The 15,834-nt window shown below is 55.3% G+C and overlaps 8 protein-coding genes across 8 annotated transcripts; 4 read left to right on the top strand and 4 right to left on the bottom strand.

Annotated features, from left to right (window-relative positions):
• The first annotated feature begins 182 nt into the window (after positions 1 to 182).
• On the top strand, positions 183 to 3,081 carry BU26DRAFT_518643 (ATP-dependent RNA helicase-like protein MAK5). The gene has a single exon (XM_033828866.1). It carries the CDS (start codon positions 219 to 221, stop codon positions 2,607 to 2,609), a length of 2,391 nt encoding a protein of 796 aa, XP_033685232.1. The 5' UTR covers positions 183 to 218; the 3' UTR covers positions 2,610 to 3,081.
• A 178-nt stretch (positions 3,082 to 3,259) lies between these two features.
• Positions 3,260 to 4,864, top strand: BU26DRAFT_518642 (Dyp-type peroxidase). Its single transcript, XM_033828865.1, has one exon. It carries the CDS (start codon positions 3,522 to 3,524, stop codon positions 4,470 to 4,472), a length of 951 nt encoding a protein of 316 aa, XP_033685231.1. The 5' UTR covers positions 3,260 to 3,521; the 3' UTR covers positions 4,473 to 4,864.
• Positions 4,865 to 6,096: 1,232 nt separating this feature from the next.
• On the top strand, positions 6,097 to 7,122 carry BU26DRAFT_604437 (uncharacterized protein; the record flags this gene model as incomplete). The annotated part of the gene is made up of 1 exon (XM_033835529.1): positions 6,097 to 7,122. The coding sequence occupies one exon, from the start codon at positions 6,097 to 6,099 to the stop codon at positions 7,120 to 7,122; it is 1,026 nt and encodes a 341-aa protein (XP_033685230.1).
• Positions 7,123 to 7,243: 121 nt separating this feature from the next.
• Positions 7,244 to 8,734, bottom strand: BU26DRAFT_483117 (acid protease; the record flags this gene model as incomplete). Its single annotated transcript, XM_033825796.1, has 3 exons — positions 7,244 to 7,895; positions 7,954 to 8,590; positions 8,644 to 8,734. The coding sequence occupies 3 exons, from the start codon at positions 8,732 to 8,734 to the stop codon at positions 7,244 to 7,246; spliced, it is 1,380 nt and encodes a 459-aa protein (XP_033685229.1).
• An 824-nt stretch (positions 8,735 to 9,558) lies between these two features.
• BU26DRAFT_425407 (LUC7-domain-containing protein) lies at positions 9,559 to 10,533 on the bottom strand (the record flags this gene model as incomplete). Its single annotated transcript, XM_033823623.1, has 3 exons — positions 9,559 to 10,056; positions 10,109 to 10,449; positions 10,503 to 10,533. The coding sequence occupies 3 exons, from the start codon at positions 10,531 to 10,533 to the stop codon at positions 9,559 to 9,561; spliced, it is 870 nt and encodes a 289-aa protein (XP_033685228.1).
• A 165-nt stretch (positions 10,534 to 10,698) lies between these two features.
• On the top strand, positions 10,699 to 12,583 carry BU26DRAFT_483110 (GPI transamidase component GPI16 precursor). Its single transcript, XM_033825795.1, has 2 exons — positions 10,699 to 11,095; positions 11,143 to 12,583. Exons 1-2 carry the CDS (start codon positions 10,743 to 10,745, stop codon positions 12,545 to 12,547), a joined length of 1,758 nt encoding a protein of 585 aa, XP_033685227.1. The 5' UTR covers positions 10,699 to 10,742; the 3' UTR covers positions 12,548 to 12,583.
• A 489-nt stretch (positions 12,584 to 13,072) lies between these two features.
• Positions 13,073 to 14,602, bottom strand: BU26DRAFT_518639 (uncharacterized protein). Its single transcript, XM_033828864.1, has one exon. It carries the CDS (start codon positions 14,162 to 14,164, stop codon positions 13,127 to 13,129), a length of 1,038 nt encoding a protein of 345 aa, XP_033685226.1. The 5' UTR covers positions 14,165 to 14,602; the 3' UTR covers positions 13,073 to 13,126.
• On the bottom strand, positions 14,583 to 15,631 carry BU26DRAFT_425595 (uncharacterized protein; the record flags this gene model as incomplete). The annotated part of the gene is made up of 2 exons (XM_033823636.1): positions 14,583 to 15,131; positions 15,179 to 15,631. The coding sequence occupies 2 exons, from the start codon at positions 15,629 to 15,631 to the stop codon at positions 14,583 to 14,585; spliced, it is 1,002 nt and encodes a 333-aa protein (XP_033685225.1).
• Between the last annotated feature and the right edge of the window lie 203 nt (positions 15,632 to 15,834).

Here is a 15,834-nt window from a genome sequence, read left to right as displayed (position 1 = left end):
TAGCCGGTTTCCCCTATGCAGCTTTCAAACGGTTTGTGAGCAGTGCTCGGAGCAATCCATAGATATGATGCAGTCGAATGGGCGTGAAGTGTGCGCGCTTAACCCATAGGGCAACTTTACCCGAGCGCGGGGCTTGCGACCCCCGAACACCGACATCTCGAAAATTTCCATCGCAAGCAGAAATCAATCACAAAGCGCCAAATCGCGCGTACTATACGATGAAGAGACCGCGTTCCGACCGAAAAGCGGCGCACAAAGTCCAAAAGCGCCAAAAGCTCGATCCAGCTTCGCCAGCGCCTCCCTCCAACGCGAAACGGCGAAAAGTACGAATCGGCGATCTACCATGGAAAGGAGTGCCAATGCCAGATCGGCTGGAGGATTTCGAGGGCTTCTATGGCCTGGAGGAGATTGAAGATGTTGAAGTCGTGAGGGATTCGGCTACTGGGCAGATATCGTTCGAGACTACGAAATCAGAGGCAGAGGTCGCGCGGGAGAAGGAGGAGGCTAAGGGCGCAGAGGCGGAGGCGTTGCGTGAACTAGAAGAGGCATTGCGCGAGGATCAAGATGCAGAGGACGGCGAGGGGTCTTGGGAAGGCTTCAGCGAGGAAGAAGAAGCGCAGGATGGAAAGACGCAAGGGAAGGGAGCACAACCGCGTTCAGACGGACGTCTAGTTTCGAATGGCGACGTCGAAGACCTAGAACACGCCCAGGAACGGGAAGCTGTGGAAGCAGTGAGCAATAAGAAAGGCAAAGCGGATAAGGCAAAGCCTGAGGTTGCTCCGACATCAAAGCAATCCAAGAACACGAAGGAGAAACCCCAGGAGAAGTCGAGCAATGCGGATATATCCGAAAATAATGCCTTCGACATACTGGCGGATCTCCCGTCCGACGATGATGAGGCAGATGTGTCAGCTTGGAACGAGCTAGGTCTTTCCACTGAAACTCTGGACTCGCTATCGAAGCTGAAGTTCGCGCGGCCGACGCCCATTCAGTCTTCGGCAATACCCGAAATCATGGCCGGGCGAGATGTGATTGGGAAAGCCTCCACAGGCTCCGGGAAGACACTCGCTTTTGGCATACCGATCCTGGAGTCGTACCTCGCCTCGCGAAGGAACACGGAAGACAGATCACCCCTTGCTCTAATCATATCACCGACCCGAGAACTTGCCCATCAGCTGTTGGCGCATCTGAATGCTCTATGCTCGGGCTGTGACGTCGATACGCCGTTCATTGCGACAATCACCGGCGGGCTTTCCGTGCAAAAGCAGCGTCGACTGTTGGAGAAAGCGGACATCGTTGTTGGCACCCCGGGAAGACTATGGGAGGTCATCAGCAGCGGTCAGGGTCTGGTGGTCTCCTTCAAGAAGATTCGGTTTCTGGTTGTCGATGAGGCTGATCGACTTCTGAGCCAGGGCCACTACAAGGAGTTAGGGGAAATTCTCAACGTTCTGGATCGCGATGATCAGGTTGAAGAGGGCGCCGAACCTACTCCCGCACCCGAAACGCAACGGCAGACCCTGGTATTCTCCGCAACATTCCACAAGGGCTTACAACAGAAGCTTGCAGGGAAAGGACCCAAGGGCGGCGATCTCATGAACAAACAAGAATCGATGGAGTATCTTCTGAAGAAGCTGCGGTTCAAGGACGAAAAGCCAAAGTTCATTGACGCGAACCCTACTTCGCAGATGGCAACAGGGCTTAGGGAAGGGTTGATCGAGTGCGCCGGCACGGAGAAGGACCTCTATCTTTATGCGCTGCTCCTGTTCCACCCCAAGAAGCGTTCGCTCATCTTCACAAATTCCGTCGCCGCAGTTCGCCGCTTGACTCCATTTCTCCAGAATCTGGACCTCCCAGCTCTGTCACTACATTCCGGAATGCCGCAGAAGGCGCGCCTCAGGTCCGTCGAGCGCTTCACGGAACGGCCTGGCTCTATACTCGTCGCCACCGACGTCGCTGCCCGAGGCTTGGACATTCCGGGGGTGGAGCTAATTATTCACTATCATCTTCCCCGCGCGGCAGATACTTACGTGCATCGGTCCGGCCGTACTGCGCGTGCTGAATCTTCTGGTTCCAGCATCCTCATCTGTGCTCCCGAGGAAGTGGCCGGTGTAAGGAGATTGGTAGCGAAAGTGCATGCAAGAGCGGAGCAAGCTACGAAGTCAAAGAAAACCGCTTACTTTATCCGGACACTGGATATTGATAGGCGTATTGTGTCTCGCCTGAAGCCGAGAGCGACGCTGTCGAAAAAGCTTGCAGATGCGGTAAGTGCCAAGGAGAAGAATCACAGCGAGAACGACTGGATGCGTGCTGCTGCCGAGGAACTGGGTGTCGACTACGATAGCGAGACTTTTGAGAACGAGGCCAAGGGACGCAGGGGCCGCGGGAGCGGGAGAAAGAAGAAGGAGAAGGAGGCAAGAGAAATGACTAAGGGGGAGATGCAGGCTTTAAGAGCGGAGCTGAAGGGTCTCCTGGCCCAGAGGGTGAATGTTGGAGTCAGCGAGCGGTATCTAACGAGCGGCGGGATCGATGTCGATGCTCTCATGAACGGTGAGGGGAATGTCGAGTTCTTGGGGAATATGGGCGCGCTTGGTTTCGATGAAGATGCTTAACTGTTTGAAAGCAGCCCAAAAATTTGAATAAATCCACGTCAACCATACATAAGATCGGTCTTGTATTTGTCTCCACGATTCGGAACGAGCGCTTCGCAACTCCTGCACCGTCACAGTCGGAACCGCTCCTCGCAACAAAGCGTTCTATCTGCCTTCCGCAGCAATTTGACAATCCCCAGAGGCAATGAGCTATCACCTACTTGTAAAGCGCGGACTTCGTGTGCTGGTTCTCGCATCTCGAGAGATGACGAAGCAATTGTCAAGTTTCGCCAACCATGTCTCAACGTCAAGCCTGACTTCGTAACCTCTACCAACCTGAACAAGATCAGACGACTCGAAACGACACACCCGTTCAAGGAAGAGCGGCTTGGGATCTGGCTTCCCGAAGGCCTTCATAGCATATCGGATTTTCGGACAGTATGGAGCCAATTCGGCTTGTTTAACCCTCTACGCGCATATTCCTTTGCTCTCTGCTTCCTTCCCGGGAGAAAAGCGCTCCCCAACTTTAGACCGAACCCCGGCCGAAGATCAACGAAGGTCGTCGAGGCACGTCTGAGAAGGGAGCGTTCGGCCAATCGGAGACATAGGGATATGGCTTACACATCATACTGCATGAGAACACCAGAGGCGTGCTCCTCATCACCTCACCTTATCCGTGCTACATATAAATTCCCAGGACATTGGGCATTGTTTATCATGAATGTGAAACCCATCGGCAGGAGTTTCTACGGTTGTTGCAATCCAGCGAGACAGGCATTTCCTAGAGTTTCGCTCATCTCACAGCCTTCAGCACGAATAGCATTTTCGAAAGTACAACGGCGACCCTTTTCAATAGTAGAACAGTCAGGCAGCCCAGCTATCCGGAGTAGACGCTTACCTCCACCACAACTTTCGAGCGAGAGAAGGGCCAGCATGAGCCGTCGCGTCCCAATCGAGTCCCAAAGTGTGGACGCCCCTCTTACATCCTCCGCAACATTCCTCGTCCTCACCATCAACGACCAACCAAACTCCGTCTCCACAGTCCGCTCAACCCTCGCCAGCGTCGCAGATCTAACTAAAAACGTGGCTATCCGTGACCTAAACGCCTCTTTCGCCTGCACAGCCGGCATCGGCAGCAACGTCTGGGACCGTGTGACCGGCCTCCCGCGACCCGCAGAACTCCACCCTTTCAAGGAGATCAAAGGCAGCAAGCACACGGCCGTGTCAACCCCCGGAGATCTCTTTTTCCACATCCGCTCGGAACGGCGAGATCTGAACTTCGAGTTTGAGCGGCAGTTGCTGGATATGCTAGGGACCAGCGTCAGCGTCGCTGACGAAACTGTTGGATTCCGCTATTTCGATGTGCGCGACTTGCTTGGCTTTGTAGATGGGACCGCGAATCCCGTGGGCCCGGCCGTCGATAACGCGGTTCTGATCGCGGAAGAAGACGCAGGCGCGACGGGCGGCAGCTACGTCGTCGTGCAAAAGTACGTCCACGATCTGCAAGCCTGGCGGACGCTCTCAACCGAGCAACAAGAAGCAGTCATCGGGCGCACAAAGCTAGACAATGTGGAACTAGACGATGCGCCAGACGGCCAGCAGCAGAGCCACAAGAGCCTCGCGACGATCGAAGACGCGGATGGGAATGAGCTGGAGATCCTGCGCGATAACATGCCGTTTGGATCGCCTGGGGAGGGCGTGTTCGGCACGTATTTTATTGGGTATTCGAGGCGGCTGTGGGTCGTCGAGAAGATGATGGAGAGGATGTTTGTCGGGGAGCCCGAGGGGATGCATGATAGGATATTGGATTTTTCGATGGCGACGACGGGATCGGTATTTTTTGTGCCGTCGGCGACGACGCTGGCGGGGCTGGAGGAGGGTTGAATGGAGGAGCTGTTTTGTGTGTGGGCTGGCTACTTTTGCGACACGTCGTACAGGTTACTCGATCGCTGGAAAAGCGTCTGAAGGGCTCCAGGCTCCCGGACCCGTAGCTCAATTGGCCACTGGGGTTTGTTACTACGGAGATTTTGGGCCACAGGCTGGGACTTCCACAGACGATATTGGATCGAGGTTTGTGAGTAAGAACGCGTTCGCGTTGGCGTGTTGAGCTCTCCTTGTGAAGACCTAGCTCGATATTGTATCTCTCCGCTTATGATACTTCTCGTCACTCGTTTGTCTGCTTCCAGCTTCCGTCAGCCGTACATAGCTGTGGTGGAACTCGAAACCATTTGACCGGCTTCATTGACTTCTAACACAAAGCTCATGAAATCCAATGCTACTCATTCCAGAAGTATGTCCTATTCCACCCCTCTCCTCCATCACCATTGCACGTACTCTCTTACTCGACTATGAGCGATCTATCGCAGCTCCGATCAACTGGGTTGCATGGGATTTCGCGAATTGTTTCGCGCTCATATTGACCTTGGTCTCACTCGGCATACACATCACCAGCAACATCAGCAAGCTCGACCAGGAGCGCCACCCGCACAATGCCGTCTCAGCGAAGGACATGAAGAGAATCAAATAGCCTATAAGCCAGTCCAATGTAGCTCTTACCGAGCAGGTGAAAGTCCACAAAAAGAATGTCGTCCAACGGGAAACTGGAGGCGTACAGAAAATGTAGACTGGGCAGGACTGGAGCATCGGTATACTAGCGGATCTGGAGAAGGACCTTAAGCCATAAACTAGAGTAAGGTCCTGAGCGCGAACGAGGAGATCACGGCTTTGACGCAATGCAGCAGGCTACGTGAAGTTGGTCGCTGTGGATCGCCAATTGCGCCACAACGTGGAATAAGCGCAGAATGAGGAAAGGCTTGAAAGGTTCTCAAGGAGGCTAGGAAGGAAATAGGCCGTATTGACATCGATGCTGCTGCTGCTGTGGGGCCGCGGTCGGCCGCGCTGCTGGAGATGCTTGCGAAGGCTAAGGCTGACTTGGAGAGATCTGAGGCGAATCTAGACGCTTACGGTGAGGATACGGAGGATGTGTCTGATGGAGTGCAAAGGCAGGCCGAGACGGTTGATGGAAGTGTGCTTCCCTGGGAGCGGAGCATCAGAGCCTGAAGATATCATTCTTTCAGTTTTATTTATACGCCATGACTTCACACCTCGTGATAGAGACACATGTATCTGGTCTATATTCTGGAGTTTGATCTTAGGTAACAACACGTGTATTGGGATGCCATATCTTGAGCAAGGGAAAGCCTATCCTAGAGGCCTTCGATAAACAGAACAGATCTAGATATACCTACAAGTTGGGCTCTGTCTTCTTCTCAGCTTGTGGTTCTCCCAAAAGCTCACGAGAAATTTCCCAAAACATGGATAACTGATATTTCACTACTTGCCCAGGTGAGTGAAAGAAGGCGAAAACAGCATTGTATGACGCGTTCAGTGAAAAGAGTAGAAATTTCTGCCCGCTGCCATCCTTTTCCCCACACAGTAATCGCGTATCTCTTCTTACTCTACACACCATCCCACAACCTAACCGCGACCTCAATTAGCATCGCAGACTATGGCGTCTCGGACTCCGCAATGCAACGCCGAAACCCAACCGCCCCCTCCACCATCCCCACAAACTATGGTCTCGCAAGCCGCTACCAAAGACATAGTAATCAACAAGCCCTGGCCGCCCTTCACCATCCACTTCTCCGGAGGCTGGACCCTGCGCGATACGCTCCCCACGCTCCTCCTCGTCCTAATCGGACACCTCCTCTGGCCGTACATCCGCGCTCTAACTCTAGATCTCGGCATTCGCAACATACTCCTCGTATTGTTTGCCGTCCAAATCGCCCTCCTAATCTACTCTATCCGCCACTACCAACAGCGCTCCGAGGCCGCCGAGCGCCGCTTCCAAGAACTCTCCAACACCCACAAGGCCGCGCTGCAGGAGGTCACGATCCACAAGAACGGGTTCGAGAAGCTGAAGAGGGTGTGCGAGGACTGCGAGGAGGCCATCGCGGCGCTGAAGGGCCAAAACGAAGAGGAAGACCGCCAGTGGCTGCTAGACGATATGATTAACTCGTGTGAGAGCAGGATCGAGGACTTGGACTTCTGCATCGCGGCGCTGGAGCAGCACAGGACTGCGGCTGCTGGGAGTGTGGGATTGGTATCGCCAGCGCGCAGCACGCCCAAGGGAACGCGGCGCCCGGTGAGGAGGACGACTAACCAGACCCCGACCTTGGCTGACACCATCAGCACGCTCAAGGCGCGGAAGAAGCGGACGGAGCGGATGCGCACATTGATGGAGAATATTGCGGCGCAGACTGCGGAGGGCGGCAGCTCGGATGAAGAGTTCAGCAAGATGATCAAGGTTGGGATGCGGGAAATCGATGACGATGAGGAAGAGGGGAACGGAGTCGGGGAGGGCGGTGCTGGGGTGTTCGCGGACGTCGATGGGTTGGCGGTGGATTTGAAGCGGCAGTTTGCGAGTCTGGATCGGTACTTTAAGGGGAGGAGGGAGAAGCTTCGCAAATTCGAGGAAAGGGGGGATGAACCAGCTGGCGAAGGGCCTGGTTCCGCTTCTGAGCGGAATGCATAATCGTCTTGCTGAGATAGCCGTATCACTCTCCAGAAGAGCTGGGGAGAGACCCACCACGGCACTTGACAGGCTAGAACGTAATGCTTCTCGACTCAAAGCCCAAAAGGCTCTCCCACATCCCCTACCCCTCCCTCCCCGAAAACCTCATCTCATTCGCCCCGACATCAAAAACCGCCAACACCCCCTTCAACCAACTATCCCCCAACACCGCATCGCCTGCGCCCTGCCTCTGCACCGCCAGCGTGCAAATCCCAATCCCACCCGTCCCCACCGCGCCCGGTCCCCTATTCATCAAATCATCCTCATGCATCCAAAAGCTCTTCCCGCCGATAATAACGCCCACGCGCGGCGCGCTGGCCGAGCACGGGACGAGATACGTGTTACTGCTGGGCGCGAAGACGGCGCGCGGCGAGAAGAGCGAGGCGATGTAGTCTGCGGTGGAGTCCGGGATGTAGAGCAGGCTGCTGCCGGAGTCGATGATCATGTTTAGGCCGGCGTTGGACGCATTTGTGAGGCCGGTTTGGGGCTGTTGGCGGGCGGCGCGGTGGCGGGGGGTTGGGGTAGGGGGCGTGATGTCGAAGCCGTCTACGGGGACGGAGTAGAAGGCGTATGTGTTTGAGATTATGGGGCGGATGGGCACGCTGACGAAGTCGCCGTCGTGCGGGATATCCGGGATGCCGCCTATGGCAAGGAGACCTCCAGCAACTGGGTTCTCTTTCGTAGGACGGCTGAGGGCGAGACTGAAGACTGGGGGCACGGTGCCGCCTTCGAACCTATACCTCGCATTAGCACATGGACAACTGGATTCAGGAAAGGAGACTGCGGGCTTACAAACTAAACACCACACTCGTATAATTCAGATCCCTCACGTTGCTCGCCAGCGTCGGATACGCCAATCCCATCAACCCACTACTAATCCGGTCTCCCATCCACCACCCCTGCTCTACAACGCCAATCGTCTGTCGGACTTCCAACCCCTCTCCCTGCCCGCCATCCTCAGCCCCACCAATACCCAGCACCTCCGTCCCCATCTCACCCGTCAAGAACTCGCCATCCGTATAACTAACGCCAAAAGTATGCGTCGGGATCTTGACGTACGTTTTACTCTCATCCTTATCGAACAAGGCACCAAAGCCGCAGGCGGGCTGGGAGAGTACGGCAGAGGAGAAGCGGGATACGCACTGGAAAGTCGAAGACGCAATCCAGGTATCTGAGGAACCGGTGTCGATGACCACGGTGTAGGGCTGCGAGGCGAGCGTTATGTTCGTCATGTAGACACGGCCGCCGAGGGTGAGGACGTCTTGCTGGATGTCTGCGAGCTCATCCTCCCGGACAGTTTCGTCGTCATCTAGATTCGAGACGTTGAGGATGGAGATGATGCCGTTGCGACGTTTGTGCAGGTGCTGTGATGATGGGAGTATGGGATGGGGATGCGGCGCTGCGACGAGCGGAAGAACGTGAGAAGTGACTGCGAAGGGTCAGACGCTGCAAGTATGATTGAGACAGTGTCGGACCACGTACTTGCAATGCGAGACGGTGCTCTGCCTTCTAAAGAGTGGACATGGCGTATGCTATGTATAAAAAGAAATGCGGCGGATATTGGAAAACGCATATTGAACGACAGGAATGGAGGAAACTGGATGAATGGCGCATGGAGTTACGATGAAGCAATAGCATTCTAGTTATGTATAAATGGTACATTTAGCCCTTGCTTGGAGCTACCGAAGTCATGACGGCAGGTTTGCTCTGGGACGGGAATGCCGTACGTGTGGTCTCGGCAATCAAGGCAGATCCCACAGTCAATGCCGCAATGCATTCCTGAGATGACATGCGTCTTCTACGCTCAGATGTCACGGTAGCTTCCGAGGCTCCCTGCTAGGGTCGGAGCGAGAAAGCTGACTTACGCTTCACAATACCGCAAAAATACGCCGTCGACGCTCGTAGATGCCGGATTCTCCACCTCTAACGAGAGCTAGACGGCCCATCGTGCTGACACTTGAGAAGGGAAAGGATGCACTTACCTCATTGCAAGGACTATATGGGCACATGGACCTCGAAACTACCGCAGTGAGACGCACAAAGTTGCGCATCAAGTTCAGTAATGCAATGGACGAATACACGACTCACCTCCATGGCCGAAAGGAGCGTCAATTGCACGAAGCCAAGCAGTCAAGACAAGTGAGGTAGAATCGGCCTTCACATCCCTTGAACAACGTTAGAGAGCATCAACCGCGTCATGGTGTGGGCGTACATGGTCTGATTGGACTAGAGAGCAAGAAGTGCCTCGAAAAACTTCCACCGCTGTCGCCCTTTTGTTGTACATGGTCATGACTACCGAGAAATTCGGCCCTAGAATCGCTATCGAAGATGCTGCAGTAAGTCGAGCTTTTGGGAATCTCATCGTTAACACACCTTGAACGCCGGATCCAGAATGCCTTACCAACCGCCCCTCCTTCCGCGACCACGTCGTCCGCCCCGGCCACCGAAGCCACCGCCGCCGTAACCTCCTCCACCCCATCCTCCTGGGCCGCCTCGGTGTCCGTTCATGTCGTGATCGCCCGATGGCGGGTAGTGGTCGCGCGGTGGCGGAGCACGGCCCTTGAGCTCTTTCTGGAGAGTCTCGTAAGACTTCCGCATCTGAGCGTATCCAAGATGCATCTTGCCGTAGAAGTGATCTGCCAAGCGTCGATCATTGTCAAGACGACTGAGATAAGCACCGCAAACGTCACAGACCTGGAGCTTCTGATGGCCAGATGGCCCCCCTGTGTCGGACAAGTTTCTCAGCTGCTTCTCAGCATCCTCCTTCTCCTGCTTCTTGATGCGAACCTTGTAGAATTCTTGGACGGCCATGTTGACCATGCCCTCCTCGCCCATGATCTGGACTTCGAGCATGCCGGCTTCGATGGACTTGGTTAGCTCGTTGATGGTTTTGAGCTGGCGATGGTTAGCAAGCGCAAGGGACTGGAGGGGCCACCAAAACACTCACATAGGCGTTAGTCTGGCGAATCTCGTCAGGGGTCTTCTCCAATCTCCGCTGCGCTTGGTCAATGCGGCGATTGCACTCCTCAACGTGCTTCTGCATGTCTCGCAAGTAGTCGAACTCAAAGCCCCACTTGCGCTTCTGCTCGGGTGCGGCATCCTGATACTCGACCTTGAGCGCCTCGTTGTGCACCTTGGGACACGGGCCAAAGTCTTGCTTTGTGTTGGTGAAGAGATCGTGCGGGCAGTTGCCGACGAGGTACGAGCGACAGACTTTCGGGTCGGTGATGCTAAGCTGGGGCGCGCGCTGGTCGGTGCCAGTCATGAGCTGCTCGCCCATGAGCTGCTCTGGGGGGTGTTAGCACTCATGCTGGGGTGAGGAGATGTATACCAGGACGTACCAAGCAGCCTGCGCGTCTCTGCGGCGGCCATGCTGACTGCGCGCTGTGCTGGTGCGGGTTGTTGTTGATGTTGTAGGCTGAGAGCTCGACCTCGCCCGCAGAAATCCACGGCGGCTACGATGCAGGAGTGCCAAGCCCTTAGTCAGCGAGCCAATCACACGCACGCCGTCCTCCGCTGCAGCCTCACTACCAAACGGCCATCACAGCTCCCGGCGCGCATTCGGCTGCTGCAATGTTGCAATGCTTTCTTTCCTTCACTTCTTGCTTCTCATTGCCCTCGTAGCATGCGCCTCCGCGAGCTCTGACTACCACGAGCGGCTCCTTCTTCGGCCCCTTCCCCAGTCGACCCTCCTCGCCTCGTTCAATTTCCGGAGCATGGAGTCTTCGGTAGCATTCGCGCAGCAGAACTTCCGCTACTTCCCCCGATCGTTCGGCCAGATACTGCAACATGCGCACACCAAGGAGCTACATGTACGCTTCAGCGTAGGAAGGTGGGATGCGGACAACTGGGGACAGCGACCGTGGCATGGCGCGAGAGAAGGAGGCACTGGTGTCGAACTCTGGGCATGGATAGAAGCGCAGAGTGAGGAAGAGTACGCCAAGTGCTGTGCTTCTAAGACTTTTGGCTAACTTGCGGCAGAGCCTTCTCACGATGGCTGACTCTGGTCAACTCGCTTTCCGGCCTATTCTGCGCCTCTCTAAACTTCATCGATGCCACGAAGACGATACGACCCGTCATGTCATTTGTCCCGGAGGGTGACCACGCCAACTCAACCAGCCTTCACCTTCTACACGGCACGCTGCCCCACGAAGTCGTCTGCACGGAAAACTTGACACCTTTCTTGAAGCTGCTGCCGTGTAAGGGCAAGGCAGGCATATCCAGTTTGCTAGATGGACACAAGCTGTTCGATGCATCTTTCCAGACCATGGCGATTGATGTGCGGCCTGTCTGTGAAGGCGCCGGCGGGAGCTGTGTCCTGGAGATGGAGCAGACAGTGGACATGGTTCTAGACATCGCTCGGTCAAAGCGGCCTCGGGACGACCCCATTCCACGAGCTCGTCCCATCGAGGAGATTGAGTGCGACACCGGCAAAGGGTACAACTCGGGCGACACCTGCTATCCTTTGGACAAACACGCGGAGCCGGCTTGGAACCTGACTGAGCTCTTCGGGCGGCCTTTGAAGGGCGCGTGTCCTTTGACCGAGGAGACTGGGGACGATGCGAACACCCTTTGCATCAACACTCCTCCCGAGCGTACCATACAGGTCAACACAACCGGGAAGTATGCGGAAACGAGATCAGCGTCAGACACCCTCCGATGCTACAAGCTTCCAATCGGTGCCGAATTCGACCTCGTTCTTCCGGAGCAGCAGATGACGACTGGACTTGTCCGCGCTGAGCCTCAACTTTACGCCGCTCGCTCCATCAACGGCCACGGGCAGGAGCGTGGAAGCGTGCAGGCAGTTATTAAGAACCCTTCTGAGACTGATGCCGTCGAGTTCGTATACCTGGAGTCGCTTCCCTGGTTCATGAAGCCCTACCTGCACACTCTACGCGCCCGTGTCGACACTTCATCCGAAAACCCCGTAAGGGAGACATACTACCGCCCGGCCGTTGATCGGCGCCGAGGCACTCATCTCGAGCTGCGCATGGTCATCCCCGCTGGCTCGACCCTCACGCTCACCTACGACTTCGAAAAAGCCATCCTCCGCTATACCGAATACCCTCCTGATGCAAATCGTGGCTTCGACGTCGCGCCCGCTGTCATCCGTCTCCTGGCTCCGTACCAATCCGTCGATAAGAAGGGCATCTACCTACGCACCACTTCTCTCCTCCTTCCTCTCCCAACGCCCGACTTCAGCATGCCGTATAACGTCATCATCCTGACCAGCACCGTCATGGCGCTTGGCTTTGGTAATATATTTAACTTATTGGTAAGGCGCTTCGTCGGCGTAGACGAGGTTCCTGCGCTCGGCGCCGGGGGGCTGAAAGGCGTCATAATGGGGAAGATAGAGAGACTAAAGGCAAAGCTTGGAAGAGCGTAGAATCTCCTTGTTGAAGTAATGAAACATGTCTTGTTCAAACTCCCTGTGCGCAAAGGACGCGTGCCGATGACACATTTCGAAGCTTGAGTGAATACGACGGAACCACAGGAACTAGCCATAAACTCTCCACAACATCAACACACTGACTCTAGCCTCTACCTTGCTTCCTCACAGCTCTTCGGGCTCGTAAAAGTCGCTCGACCTTGTTCTCGCTCTCTCTACCTACGCGCCGAGAGACATAGGCATTCTAGACACTACGCGTGGCTTCATCCTCTGGTGCATATCATTGCTCGAGATCCCAAGATGGGGCCGATACATCTTTCTGGGATTGATATTACTACTTTGCTAAATTCCTAAGACGTGGTTCTGCCCAGTGTAGTAAGCGGGCGGGAACAAGGACACTGCACGGGGTGCAGGATTGCATGCGTGTATGTTAGCCAAAAGTCTGATAAGGTTGGTGGCGAGGTTCGCCAAGTTAGAGGGTGCAGTGAATGTGTATTAGAACATTAAATAATTTGTATTCACTGTCCGCACTTGGGACAAACAAAGCCGCTCAAGGCTGGCAGCTATCCTTCCTACTCATGCGACAGGCGCACTCACACTCCTCAGCGTCTCCATGATATTACCAAAGTGTTCGACCGGCGTCCTGCCCATGCCGCACTCCGTCGCAACGCCGAAGCCCCTCTCCCCCAACACGCTCCTCGCCATCTCAATGCGCTCCCGCGTCCCCTCCTCGTCGCCCTCGTGCACCAGGCCCAGATGCAATTCCTCCCCTTCCCACTCCAAACCCTGCAGCGGCGCATAATACTCTCTATCCGTCCTTCCCTTTGGCACGGGCATGTGGAGCCATGTTATACTTCTCCCAACCTCCTTGTGCAGCGCATTCGCGACCTTGACCAGCAGCCCCATATCCTTAGGCTCGATGAAGTGCCTGTGATTGAGATCGCCATAGCAGAGATGGAACCCGAGCTCCACGTCTGGCGCCACACGGTTCGCGAAGCGTGAAAGGCGGTCAACTACTCCAGGGAATACGGGATCGAAGTAAGGGACCAAGGGTTCGACGCCCTCGAGGTACGCGAATTCGATCGCGGCGTCTATCTGGATGGCCAGGTCTGAGTGCGGGATGGAGTCTTGGATGCGGTTGAGAGAGCGCGTGAGCGCGTCTTCGTAGCGCGGTTCGAGGGCTTGTTGAAAGTCGGTTGCGAAAATCGTCATTACGTTGACGAGGCCTGGGAGGCAGACTTGGAAACAGATATGGGGTGGGATGATTCCCTCGTCCTTCCTCTGCTTGAACAGTGCGTAGGATTCCAGCGCGTAGTCATCGTACCCGGTATGTAGTGTTTGCAGCTTCTCGAGCGCAGATGAGACTTGAGAAGGATTGAGGCCGGAGGGTCCTGGGATAAAGTATCCTCTCTCGTCCCGCTTGAGTAGGACTTCAGGCGCCGACGCAGCGACTTCCTTCTGCCAGCGAGTGAAGATGTTCCGGGGCGCTGGCTCTCCATCGGGCAGGCGGCGCAGATGGCCGGCGAGAAGAGGAGGGATTTGGGTGAAGACGTCAGATGTTGTCCCGAGGTTGATGCTACCTACGAGATGCACACCGCGGGGTTGGGTGGACATGTTGACGTGGGCGAGGTAGGCTGACGAGCAGTGATGCGAGGAGGGAAGTCGAGCTATTTAAGTCTCCATTGGCGGCATGGTAGCACAACATACGGATCCCTGTGAGCTCAATACTGTTTGCGGACAGACACAGCTACGCATCGATCTGCCGCTTGTATAGGCTGGTTCATGCTTGGCTTGCAGGATGCGCGCTGCTTTTGACATGATGTGTCCAACCTGGTACATGAGCCGAGAGAGATACCAACTCGACTCCACGACTACCCGTGCGAGTGAATGGAACCTTTACTAAGCGCTAAAGCTTTCGGCGCCCAACTAGAGCGTCACCAGGAAGTCCGTAAAACAGAGGTCGGCGCGGGGCGAGTTGCTGAGTGAGACAGATGTCTATCAGAGGCCGTGATTTGGAACGACTCTCAAGCGCTCAAGGGTCGCCGTATCCGCGGAAGCTCTCGCAGCTCAGGTAATTGTTCTCGATAAATGAGGTGTCCAATCGCAGGCCGTACACATTTCTCCACTCCTGTTCGCCAGAAAAGGGATAAATGTGCGCTCGCACGGTGCCCTTGACGCGTTCAATGCGATTGGGCGCCGTCGAGACCGAGGTGTTGAAAAGGCGGATCATATTGTCGCACGTCTTGCCGTCAGCAAACGTAGGCTGATTAGTGAAGTTCTTGAAGAACTCCAATGGGAACATTTCTTCCTCAGTCGAAGAGAATAGCGTGCTAAGGGATGCGGCGCCCGCCTCCAGACTCCGTGCGCCGAAGTACGTCGTGCCTGCTCTCTTGGAATTGGGGACGGATCGATAGGCGTCGCAGCCTGGTTCAAATGTGGCGGGCAAGGTGTTAGTGCCATAGTCCTCGGCTCCTTTCAGTGCGATCTCGTGACCGGCGGTCATGAGCAGTGTGGGCGCCCACTTGAAGGATGTGTGGTTGTCGTTTAGCATATCGACGAAGGGAAACTCGATCCCAGTGCGCTATGGATGTTAGTGATGCAAATAAGCTTCGTGAAGAGAGTGCATACGGTGAAGTCCTCGATCTTATACCCGAACGCTTGCACTTCGTGGTCATGCAGCGCTTGCACGATTGCCGGATACATGCCTTTGGGGAAGGACGGTAGCAGAGCTCGGTACGCATGCTCGAGAATTCCGTATTGCGGAGGAATGAGCTGTCGCGCTAGTTTCAAAGAGATGGGCAGGACCGCTATGGTTCCATTGAGGGTGCCAGTAGCGTTGTTGGGATATATCGATGCGATTGGATTTGGCTGGTCCACTGTATTGCATACTGGCAACAGAAGCTCGCTCGGAAGGGCGAAATAGTTCGAAAATGCATATCGCAGGACAAACAGTACGAGGAACGAGAACGCGAAGTACTGCAGATTAGACTGCTTATTACGCATTTTGGTCTGTCGAACGGTAACGAAAGCGAAAAGAGGATGGCAGAGCAGCGCAACGTCGAGATACGTCCAACTGAACATCATGATTGATTAAGTCTGCCAAAAGATAAGGATGGAAAGGGCGGAAAAGGCGAAAAAGGTGCGAGTACATGGGCAATTGAGCGGTCAGGTGGAGTATTTGAGAGTACCACCTAGCTTCGGAAACACAGGTTGCCGCGCACGGCTTTCCCCCTCCAGCGAATCCCCCTCCGACTAGGAACCTATCCAACCCGTCTCCTCAATCC

Source organism: Trematosphaeria pertusa (assembly GCF_010094035.1).
Source record: "Trematosphaeria pertusa strain CBS 122368 unplaced genomic scaffold BU26scaffold_6, whole genome shotgun sequence".
Lineage (NCBI taxonomy): Eukaryota > Fungi > Ascomycota > Dothideomycetes > Pleosporales > Trematosphaeriaceae > Trematosphaeria > Trematosphaeria pertusa.
Note: the sequence above shows the minus strand (reverse complement) of the source record. Positions and strands in the feature narration are given on the sequence as shown.